The 12714-nt window shown below is 30.7% G+C and overlaps 1 protein-coding gene across 12 annotated transcripts in view; it reads left to right on the forward strand.

Annotated features, from left to right (window-relative positions):
- ArfGAP3 (ADP-ribosylation factor GTPase activating protein 3) overlaps nt 1–12714 on the forward strand; it is an 86543-nt gene that overhangs the window by 47829 nt on the left and 26000 nt on the right. For all 12 annotated transcript variants that reach the window (XR_013012104.1, XR_013012106.1, XR_013012105.1 and 9 more), the window contains 4 exons: nt 3602–3877; nt 5808–5939; nt 10999–11125; nt 12497–12700. Coding sequence is in view for 9 of the 12 variants with exons in the window: in XM_076448391.1 (XP_076304506.1) it covers nt 3602–3877; nt 5808–5939; nt 10999–11125; nt 12497–12700 (739 nt within the window). In the remaining 3 variants the exon portion in view is untranslated. The remainder of the gene's footprint in view (nt 1–3601; nt 3878–5807; nt 5940–10998; nt 11126–12496; nt 12701–12714) is intronic.

Here is a 12714-nt window from a genome sequence, read left to right on the forward strand (position 1 = left end):
TGACAGAGACCTGCCCAATTGACTCGGAGCAGGATCCGTGGAGATTGATGGACCTCTCTTGAATAAAGAAAAAAGTCTTGGTTGAAAACAGACAGGCTCACCCAGTATGCCTACACATACATAAAAATGGCCACTTTTATACGGTGGAATTGTTGGAGTTTACATTCTGATCTAGATGACATCAAAGCACTTGTTGATTCTTACCATCCTGTGTGTGTCTCCTTAAACATTTCTGAAATCTGCTGATGCAGTCATCAATTGGCAGTGTTTTGTAGAGAAGTGACAGGTTGTATGATGGAGGTCAATCAGCATGTGCTCACCCTGTCTTTACCTCTCGATACGCTGTTGGAGGCCGTAACCGTTTGGGTTTCCTTGGGTCAAAGCATCACTGTTCTGTTATCTCTGTCTGTCTGCTGGAGAGACCTATAATCAATCAGACCTTGATGCTCTTGTTAAACAGTTTTCATCTCCCAATTTAATCCTGGTGGAACTTAAACTGGCCCTTCATCAGTCTGGCAATACTTTGGTCAGACCTGATGATATACACTACGACATACTGCACCATCTCTCTTGCTATTCCTCTTTTTCTTTTCTTTTTTTCTGGGTCTGGCAGGAAAATGTTTGTCCTCATGCCTGGTGCCAGGCTGTTGTCCTACCTTGTTAGAACAGTTTTCTTTTAACGTGATTCCTTTTTAGAAATTAAAGTAAAATTGGTTTGATATGAAATTAGAAAATTGTCATGACATCAAATAACTCAACCAGGGCTAGAAAGGCCAACTGTTGTTTGAACTTATCTGTTAGTCAATCTGGCAAGTTATAATAATTAAAATTATACTAGAGAAAGTCTTCTGAAGCTTGTATTACTTTATTTTCTCTCTTACTGCTGTAAACTAGATTTTAAAATTGTGTTTAATGCTATTTAAGTTTTTGATTCTAAAAGTAGACTTTGTTTTGTTTTAACATGATTCCTTTTTACGAATTATAATAATTTTACTTTTAATATTGTACTGGTTGTTTTGCACAAATAGCCTAGTTGCTTTGTGCCATAAAATGCAAAACAACCAACCAGCTCTAAACTTGTCCCCTATCTAGATAGACTTTATATCCAGTGACTGCTCTTTGTAACTCTATTTCCTTTGGGGCTTTTTCTGTGGTTCTCATTTGTAATATTCTTTCCTGTGGCAGTTTTTGTTATCTAGAGTTCTGTTCCCTTTTACACTCGCCTCTTGGATTTGCTGTTTGATCCAGTTGGATTATTTCTCATTGTCCTGTTCCCACAGGAATTTGTTCAACAACACCATTTTCCCTTGTTTCTTGTCTTTGTCAGTCATTGGAGAAAATCCTGCAATCAAGCATATGGAACACATCCAACTCCATTTATTTCCCATTTTTTTACTTCATATCATGATTTTGGCTTCTGATTTTTGCCTTTCACCTGTGGCTGTTTTTCAAGTTTTTTTAAGACTAAATAAGTCTATATTAATGCTTTTATTTCAGGGGCCAGTCCTTCATACCTTCATTATATGGATCCAAATAAATGGCAAGTGCTGCCTGGTCAGGTATTCTGCAATTCAAAATATGTGCTGTGCAGCCATGTTGACTTGAGTATCCCATTCTGTGGCTTCACAATGCTCACTGTTGAGATGAGGAATTGCACAGGATCACTTGAAGGTGATTAACATTGCGATGTTGCTTCATAAACTTGCTTATTATATACTGTGTCACTCATGGACTTCAGTGGTAAAGCAGAAGGGATTAGCTGCCTATCCCTGCCATACCTTGATTAAATAAATCAGGAGGGTTTGTTGATCAGCCATTGCACTGTCTCAGGTTATGATATTTCTCTGGACTCTCCTACACATTTTCATCCCTCTTTCTTCAAGTGGAATATGGGAGTCCTTTACACTTAGTAGTTCCAAGCTGTGGAGGCACCCTGCTGGGTGTGTTCCGTGCAAAAAAAAAAAGGCAATTCCATTCAGTTCAGAGTAGGGAGATTAGTGTTCTGCTGGTGTAGACATGCTATTTTCCAGTATCTATTATACAGTTATTATTGAGTGAGATGTCAAATTGCAGTTCACCCCTTCATTTGTTCCATTCTATACATTTTGTGATTAGTGCTTATTAATTGGAAAGCTACAGCATTTGATCAGGAACACTTACAGTTTTGGAACATTGTAAATCCTTTAACTTCAGCAAATTAAATTCAAGCTTCAGTATTTCTAAGAGTATATTAGATATCTTTGTCAGAGAAAAGTCAGCTTATAAACAGTGTGAGACTTGTCATTAGGCACAGTGTAACAATTTTAACATAGAAAATCACTCTCCCCTGAACTCTCAATAAAACTCTTCAAGACCAGATAGACTTAATTTTGTTTATAAGTTTGCAGAATTATTGTATATAAACCATTATTTGTATGTTAAAATATATATTTGTGTTAAGTAGGGTGAGTTTATGGCACTGATTATAGGTCTAAGAAGTAATCTGTATAACTGTGGAGGACAGTTTCTCCTTGTTCTTAGGGTTTTCATAGTGTTTTTTATTGAACCTTGATTTTTTAAAATATTTTTTTAACTTTGTATTGAATTTCCCTATTCATTGTTTTGAAATGCTAGCTGACTTGAAGATAAGACAAGACTTTTGTAACACAATAATTTTCATTTATGCTATTATTGTATATAAATCTGGGATGACCATCTCCATGATTGTTATGCTAAATTATGCAGATGTGTTTGTACATAAATTGTGGTGTACTGTGATTAACCGTAACATCTGTAGTTAGGCCAAGGGGTTATACAATTTTTTTTCTTCATTCATCAGACTGTAATATTGATTTGGAATAAGAATAAGTATACTTAAACATAAAACATTAGTAATTTTTTACACACTCCAAAGGTTCAGCTTAGAAAAACACAGGAAATAAGTACTTGTACATTTTTAAATAACTTAGATTCATGAATTATTTGGTACACATCCCTGAATGAGACAGTAATATGTCTTCAGATTTACAATGCTAAAAATTTTGGTTTGATTACTACAGTGTACACAGCAGATAGTCTGATGTGACTGTGTGTGCATGTTATTATAACACACACACACTTTGGGACATTTGTCCATCACATAAGCCTTTTGATACATTTGGAAAAAGAAATTGAAGATGGTACTATATACTATATAAAACTCAACTTGGCTATAGTTTTGTAGTAAAATAGATATTTAAAATAATGCATTTTTTTTTAATTGGTTAAGTCTAAAGTATTCACGATTTTTGAATATACGTGGAGTATACATAATTTGGCCATTTGGAAGATACCTTAGTCATTTGCATTAATTACTTGCACAGTAATTATGATACATAGAGTACGCTATACAAGAGTGATACATACAACACAATTTCATAACACTGCTGAACAAAATATATTTTGTCAATACTAAGTTTTTTTAAATTTTATTAACAAATTCTAAAATTTCTTACTATATTAAAAGTAGATATTTATTATTTGGCAAATATGTCTTTTTTTATTATTATTTATTAAATTAAAAATTGGATATTGCTGTTATTATAAAACCATGTGAGTTAGCAATTTCAATGTGTATATCAAGTATCTCCATGCGACTTGCCTACAAGGACTTGAGTCTTCAACAAAAGCAAACGGAACAAATATTAAAGCATGTTGATCCTCACAAGGCTGAACAGTTTGAAAGGCTTGGTATGGGATTTTCTGGTGGTCAGTTTGGAGGAGGAACAGTCTCTCATTCAGCTCTCTTGGATATGAAAACTATTCAGCAAGATTTACCTACATCCAGCATTAAACAAGATAAAGATCATGACTTTGAGGATGAATTTGAGTATATTGGATTCACCTCTGGACCACCAAAGTAAGTAATAGTAAATAATACTGATTAAGGTTAAACAACTAAACATTTGTTTTTACTGAATTATGTTGCAACAATTCTTGAATTGCAAAGCTCATTTTATCATATTTAAATTAAGTCCAACAGTGTATGTTTTGGATTATTGTTTGTTTTTTATTTTCAGTTAGTAAATTACTTTTGGTCTCTTATTACAACATATTAAATTTGAGGATTTATTGTTCACATTCCAATACTGATTTAAAAAATATCTATGTATATTGGGTTTAAGTACACTATAAAAGTGACAATGAAATCCCAGTATTCCAGCAGGTAAGACAGCAAAAGGGTGTTGTTTATAGGTTTATGCTATACTAGATATATATTATCATTTATTATATTGATCTTCCAGTCATGCATAGCTAACATTACATAACTTACATTGATGTAAGTACACTTGCACTAAGTCATCTGTTCAGTAATATAAAATTTAAATTTAGTATTCCCTGTGTTACCTGTGTTGTAGTGGGCTAGTACAGGGTGTTCGGAAAGTCACTGTGCACTTGTATATTTATTAACAGACAAAATTGCACAGTGACTTTTTGAACACCCTGTATTTTGTAATACTACAGTCATACTTAAATTATTATACATTTTTTTGTGTATATATGTGTGTGTGTGTGTGTGTGTGTGTAGATTATTACTATTTAGAAGTAAATTATTAAACTTATTTTTCTTAAAATATTCAACAATAAATCAAGAAGTAAAGCAAACAATTCTATTCTCGCTATGACCATTGTACTCAATTGCTAAGCCTTCCAAATTTTCACATTTGGAGAATATAAAAAATATTTAATAACCAAAAAAGTCATAATTAACTACACTGATACCATAGAATTCCACTATAAATATTAAGCTAACTAAGATTTATTTAGATTTTAAAAAATAAGAAACTTTGTGCAGGCTGAAGACACAACCTACCTGACTGAAATTTTGGATTGAAAGAACATGGTAGCCTTTTCACAGATTAAAATGGCAGGGAAAACCACTCTGGGGGTATTCTTAGCTATTTATTTGTTATTCACATGTCATATATTGAAGTAATTTTATAAAAGGGACTATTTCCAAAAATGGAAAGGGTTGAATGGGTGTCACCGTGTTTGATTCAGTAAGTCATATCTCAGCAAAGTAAAAAGATACGAGGTTTTTGTTTTGTATTCCAGCTTGTCAGTATTATTACTTTAAGTTCTTAATTTGTGCAAAACTATGGACTTAGATGTTTATGATGTCAAAATAGTAATTTTAAACAGTGCTACATTCAACATACTATGTAGCTTACTATTATCTATATTTGCATACTTTCTTTTGATATTTACTTTGAAATTAAGAAATTAACTCGTGTATAATAATTGAAGTTTGAATTATATTCTACAGTTTGATTCCAAACTTTGACATAAATTCATAAAATAGTAGTTCAAAAAAATGTTTAATCCAAGTCAGTAAACACGATGACTTGACCCATTGCGAAAAGATTAAACGAATTTGAGGCTTAAATACAATCCAGAAAGAGAACTTGATGGTAAACATTTTCTTTAAAGAAGGGGTGTATTAGTTTCTTACCATAACAACTGATGCTCTCCATGTTTGTGGGCAGCGTAATTTTGTTGCTGGGCAGATTATGCAGCACAAGAAGTGTCACATACATTTGGCGTGTGAAATTCCAATTATTTCCTTGTAAACACTGAAGTGAGTAGTGTATCTAGCAATTGTTTAAGTGCAAAGAGTATTATACAAGTGAACAAGAAATGTTTGACTTCCATAAAGGAAAACAATTAATTTTGTTAACTAACAAGTAATCATATCATTTAAGTAGTATCCTGTGGATTGTTTTTTTAACAAGTGCACATATTTTTTTATTTAATATTTTTTTTGAAAAGTTTTTCTTTTGTTGTTTCAGATACAGAGATAGCCCCTTTTTGTCTCGCAAAGATGATGATTTTAAGAGTTTTAGCAGTAAACCATGGGATATTGACAAAGATAGTGAAAAATCATTTTTATCAGATGCAATATTAACACGGGATGATAGTAGGTAAGTTATCTAGAGGTTGGAGTAAAACAAGTGCTAGTTTGACTAGATGCCATATTTTTTTAAATTTAGTTTCACTTTAACAAACCAGTTTAGAATAATGGCAACACAATTAGCTTTTGTGTAATTTTGAATGGATTCAAAATTTCCAGTTTCAGGTGGAAATTTATTTAAAATTAGAAAATTCTGTAACACAATTGGATAATGAAGTATTGGCTACGTAAGCATATGAGGTTAATGATACTTCAATTCTTGACACAATATAAATTACATTTTTGTCAGATTTCATTTATTGACCAGATTTTGACAGTAAGTGTCTTTGACTTGTTGGCAGTAAATTTAAAAAATAAAGAAACTGCACACAGTTTATTTGATTTAAAATGTGTTTAACCCTCTTACCCCTGAGTATCATTTATTGTGCATGACACAGTATTTTATTAAACTACTTTTTGTTTACATTGTATTGATTAGTATAGAATAAACATTTGCTAATAACTCACATTTTTGTAGAACATAAGTTTTAAGTTCTTAATTTTATAAGCAAATGTTTTTTAAAATTCTGAATTTCCCCTAGTGTGAAAAATGACACATTTTCACCAGGTATCTTCTCATCTCTATTTTATTAACCACACCAAAGAAACTATAAAGTTTTAAACACGTTTACTCACAATAAAATCATTATGACTCGGACAAACCATAATTTGTATATCCTTCAATTTTGGTTGGTTACAGAGCTTTCAAATAGAAAATTAGACTTCTCCTATCACATCCTTTCTTTCAAGATCTGTTAGTAGTTCTCTCTTGCATTAAATTATGTATTACCTATAACCAGTAGAAACTTGGTGTGTTTTCATCTATAAAATGATTTATTATATAACATTGTGTTCTGGACCCAGAATATCAATTTCACTTATTTAACTTTGGTTCACAAAGGAATCACAATGGCTAACTTGGATGCATGTGTAACTACTCTTATTGCATAGTTAGAAAGCCAGCAACATGGTGATTCTAAGAGAAAATTGTATAATTTATTTGTATGTTATTAGTCTGTTTGTTGGTGAATTATTTAATGCACTACAACCATTAGTTAACTGTCTTTGATAGTAAAGAGCAAACAAAATTGGGATAAGCTCTATATCTTGTTTTTTATGTTGATTCTTTACTTATAATTATAAAACTAAGAAAGTAACATTGATATCTCTAGGTTAGTTAACCCTTTCCCAACGGGTTAAAGGCCATGTCATTGCATTTGTTGACTTACATTCAAAATTTTATTGAGCCACTATTTTCTAAATTTATCAATAAGTTTGTAATCAAATTGTAGATTATAATTCAAACTTTAATATTATATGTGAGTTAATTTCTTAATTTAAAAGTAAATATTCAAAGAACACATCTAAATATAAATTTTAGTGAGTGACATGGTATGCTGGATGCAGCACTGGTTAAAATTAGATATTTATGATACCATAATACTAAATCTATAGTTTTGTAGAAATTAGGAACTCAAATTTCAGATGTTCACAAGCCAAAACAAGAAACTTGTATCTTTTCATTTTGCTGCAATATGGCTTATATACTGAAACACAGTGGCCCCATTCACCTCTTTACATTTTTAGAAATGGTCCCTAATATACTCAAGGTTGGTAAAATTGACCACCCCACTATAATCAGAGAAAATAACAGATAAAATATAAAATTTATTCAAAACAGTCATTTAAAATGTTCTTAAGATGTTTTTAGAAATTACACAAATGAAATTTAGGATTTTTGTGATGAAGTAAAATATTTTTAGCTCTAATATCAAAATCACTTTGCATGTGGATTATTCAGAACAAATATTCAATATATTCATGGACAAATTATTTTACTTTATTAAAAATACTAAAAAATAATTTTTGTATGTGAAAAAACTTCTTAACTAAAAGGCTGCCAAAGTTTGAAGATGTACATACTATAAAATTAAAGATTTTAAACAAGTACATAGAGCTCACAGAGTTTTAAATAATTCTTTTTCATCAAAGTCCACCCAGTTACTTTAGAACACAATCTGACAAGGTATATTATTGATTTTCTACTTTGCTGTTACAATACAATCTGTAATAATTTCACTTTAAAAATTGACACCATACATTCTTTATAACTAAACTCACAATCACACATTGGAGATTTTTCTCAACTATCAAAATAAGGTTTTAATGCACACGTATACCTTGACAGAGGCCTTGAGCATTCAACACTGATGGGTACTATGATGCAGTTATACTCCAAAAAAATAAAAATTTTAAAGGCTCTAGTAACATGACATGAGAATATAACTACCACCAATTCACAACTATTGAACTACACAACATATGATTTACAAACATTTACATAATTCTGTGATAAACTATTGCTTCTGAAATTAAAATTTGAAACATTCTATACAGAGAACCTAAACTGTAACCTTCTCATTAAACGTAACTAAACGGTCATGTATGTACAACTTTTTAAAACTGGATAGCTTGCTGTTTAGGTATTTCTCTCTTAAAAGCAATAGATATCTGTGTGTTCATTCAATATTTTAAAAAGTACTTTTCATACTTTGGTTTAAGTGTTTAAACTACATACAAATATGGAGTCCAAACATTGATCAGACCAGATAAAGTACTTTCTAGACACAAAGGATGTATTACTGACAACTGAAACTTGCTTAAACAATGCATAGTTATTTTAAATCACTCTCTGTAATTGACAAGTTGAGCTGGATCATTAATGGTATTTGATATTCAGTTAATCATTGTGATGTATCTGGTGTGTGTGTGTTTTGAAGCTCATCTGTCATCTGTTTACAGCCTGCTCTATATTTTAACCCTTTCACCCCAGCTATCCTTTACTGTGCATGTCACAAGGTTTAAGTTACTTAGGTTAACCTTTAATCTTAAATTTAAATAGATGTATAATGTGAGGAGTGTAAAGATACTTGGGATAAGCAAATCTATTTTCATGTTACAATTTGAAGTCATGCTAAAAAGAAAATAATGGTAATTTAGAATTATTTTGAATTTTTGCTGGTGATTATGAAGTTGATCAAACAGAATGACCTTTTACGGTGTAATGGTAAAGAAAATAGGTGAAAGACTTATAATATTTACTGAAAGTCTGCAAAATTTTGTTATAATATACATACTACATGGGAGGCATATGATCAGTCAAATTGACTGAGCCTGTATACAAAGAGGTAAAAGTTCTGCATGCAGACAAGTCTCGAGATTCACTTTTAAAATAAACTTTTCCCATCAGTTGGGACTACTATTTTTGCTAGATTACCTTTGTACAATAGATGCTGTGTAGGCTGGTCATTTTTAGCTCGACTTAAGTTCAGTTGACAGTAGATTTATTTAAAATCCAAGTTTTCAGTTGCAAGTGGAGTATATGTCACTAATTTGAGCAAGTTTACAGTTAGAATAAAGAATTAACTTGAAGACTGACACTCCAAACATAAACAATGTTTTAATTCAATTTATATTAAGACACTCAACTACATTGTAATTTCTTGCAATGTAGACATGTTCAAATAAGTTCTCATTCTTGGTGCAGTTGGTTCAGGCAACTTCCAGAGCAAGTTAGTAGCTTCTTCTCAACATAAATTAATATATCCATTGCAGGGCAATGGATAACCAAAAGTTTCCATAGAACAAAAATACATAGTTGCTACTGGTATCACTTGCCTGTTATGTTCTATGTCACTCACACACACCATAGGCCTATCAGAAAAGAGTAGGAGAATCATTGGATGATACAACATCAGAATGATCTACTGAATTGATACAGCATGGCTAAGAACACTCGCAAATGAATATTACACAAGTAATTTTTAATAATTACCTATTTATGTAACAAATCTGACTTTTAGTTAAGAATTAATAGCACTAATAACTAAAACAATAACCTGGGCTAACTGTAATACTTGTATATGATTTGTTTAAAGAATAGGTTAATTAGCCAACTATAATGTTTAACATTATAATATTTTTTTTATCAAAGTCCATGCCCTTTTTTGAAAAGGTTCTGGAAATAACTGGGAAAAGTAGGTAATAATAGAGAAAAATCTTTCATTTTTAATGAATAAAGAAAATGTAAACAGTAAGAAATGCCCAAGTTTTATATATTTAAGGTAATCTGTATATTACTTTCATAAGTTTGAGGTTACTTTGATTTGTGTTTTTTTTTAGACTTTTTGAGGTTCTGTTAACTTGATAAGTTTAGTGGGAAAATTTATGTAAATTGAGCAACAGTAGTTCATCTGTAATTAAAGCCAAATTAAATGAGAAATTTTCTGAAGAGGATAGAAGTTTTAATTTTTAACAATAACTTTAAAGTGTTAGTAGCTACAGGAATTAACAATACTGTAGACTTTCTAGCCACTTGCTAGGTGGGCCTAAATATGTCACAGTTGTGATTTTAGTAAATATGTATATGGATGTGTAAGCCAATATGAGTTAATACTATTTAAAATAATGAACTACTCATCAGCAGTCACTATGAAACAGGAGCTGCATTATATATAACTAACAGAATGCATTCAGTTCCTTAGAGTTGAGTAGTTTTAAAAGAAACTATACACAATATAATGCTAATGAAAGTTTATTTTGTGGAATGAAAACTTAAAACTGCTTCATTTTTTCTTATAAATATCTTGCAAGCTAAATGACATGGAATAAATTTAAATGTTTGGAAAGTTACTTTTTTGAGAGAGTTCAGTACTTTTAAATTTGGAACATATAGAGTGTGACTGGTAAAGTAATCATTAACATTTTTAAATAACTTCTACATTACATTGAGATAAAGGAAATCAATTAAAAACAAGCAATGTTTTCAAGGTTATTTGCTATTAATATTGTTATTTTTTTTTAATGATCATATATTTATGTTTGTGTAAATATTACAATTTTAACTGATCTTTTACACTTGGATATGTTGCTTATCTAATAGTGGACAGAAATGATTGAGTAATACAGTATGAAGTTTAAAATTCATGTATTTAGTCATTGTGCTTTTACAAGAAATATGATGTTTGTAGTACTCAAAATCGAAAGAGTGCTATTGCTTTGAGCTCTGTGTCTTCTGGAGATGAAGCTCAGCGGAAGTTTGGGAATGCCAAAGCCATCTCTTCAGACCAGTTTTTTGGTAACAGTAGAGATTCAAATGTAAGTTGTTGCTTCAGATTTTTTTACTACATATCTAAATTTAAAAAATTGGTTGATTAGTAATGTGGGTGTAGTGAGTATAAATGATATTTGACAGATTGATGAATCAAAAGTAGTGCTAAACTGCACTGTTTTAGTCATTAAATTCTGATTTAAGGGGTCTATCAAAGGATATTCCTTAATACATAGGTTTTGTGGGCTCTACCAAAGATTTTAGATTGTCCTTTATTTACAGGTTAATTACATTCATTCAGTGCACACTTCTTAACATTTAAACATACATATTAAATTAGTATATTATTCTGTGGCAGCTGTTAACTATGTGATGGGGGGTACCAGTATAACTTAAAACCATTTAGGAAATTTTATATTCATATACCATGTTAGAAGTTTTAAAGATAGGAGGTAGGATGTTTCATACCTCAAAAATGTTGAAATCTGCACAGAGATTGAAAAACAGTTATGCTTTGAGGCATGTTCAGTGAACTAACTACTTCAAGTTTATAGGTGGAGAAAAGCAATTTTTTATATTGTTGCATTCCAGTAAGGTAGAATAAAATGACATGTTTAAATATTTTTTAATTATTTTATTTATAATACCTTTTGGAATGGCATTTTTAGTGGGAATACCTTTAATATTTTATATCACATTTAGAAAATTTTCAAATTTATTGGTGAATTCGTATTATTGATAAACCAGTATTTTAATCAGGTTTTGTGATGTTTATCTTGCCATGACTTTTCATGATGACACAAGAACAAACTGGCAAATGTCGGTAATCAATATTCCATAGCTATACCATCATATTAGTCATATATAACATTAAAAAGCAAAATGGAATTCTTTATTGGCAAATCTCAATCTCAAAACAGTCTTTCAGTTTTTTGTTATTTTTTTTAATGTTAGCAACATGGTAATTAAAAGTTTTTAATGAAACTAAAATTGGTATACTGTTTCAAGCAGGGCTATATATAATTATATATAAATTACTTGAATTCAAAATGTTACAAAATGTATACATTTTTGTGTGATATTTTGAATTCAAGCTTTTTTATAAGACTGCTTTTTAACTTGTAAATCCAGTATTTTTAATTTAGTCTTTTCCTGTCTTTTTGAAGATTATTAGTGTTAAATGATGAATTAAATTCAGACTTAAACTACAAATGTATTTTAACTTTTTTTTTCCCAATTATTCTACAATTACAAAACTTTGGAGCTTGATATTTGTACTTTTTGTATTTTATATGTACGATGGTAAACTTGCAGCAGTAATTACCAAGTTCTGGTGTTGAAGATAACATCTAACAATGCATTGAATATGTAAACTGTGTCTCGGTCCACAAATTCTAAGATAGTTTTCAATTTAACAGTTTGAATGCAGAGAAAAACTTTCACGTTTTGAGGGCTCTAGTAGTATCTCTAGTTCTGACTATTTTGGTGAATCATCAGCTGCAAAAGGAAATAGCTACAATGCTCCTAATCTGTATGACATAAAAGAAGGAGTAAAAGATGGGGTAACTAAGGTAGCTGGACGACTTTCCTCTTTAGCTAATGGAGTGATGACGTCTTTTCAGGTATGTATGCCCAA

Source organism: Tachypleus tridentatus, chromosome 8 (genome assembly GCF_004210375.1).
Source record: "Tachypleus tridentatus isolate NWPU-2018 chromosome 8, ASM421037v1, whole genome shotgun sequence".
Classification (NCBI taxonomy): domain Eukaryota; kingdom Metazoa; phylum Arthropoda; class Merostomata; order Xiphosura; family Limulidae; genus Tachypleus; species Tachypleus tridentatus.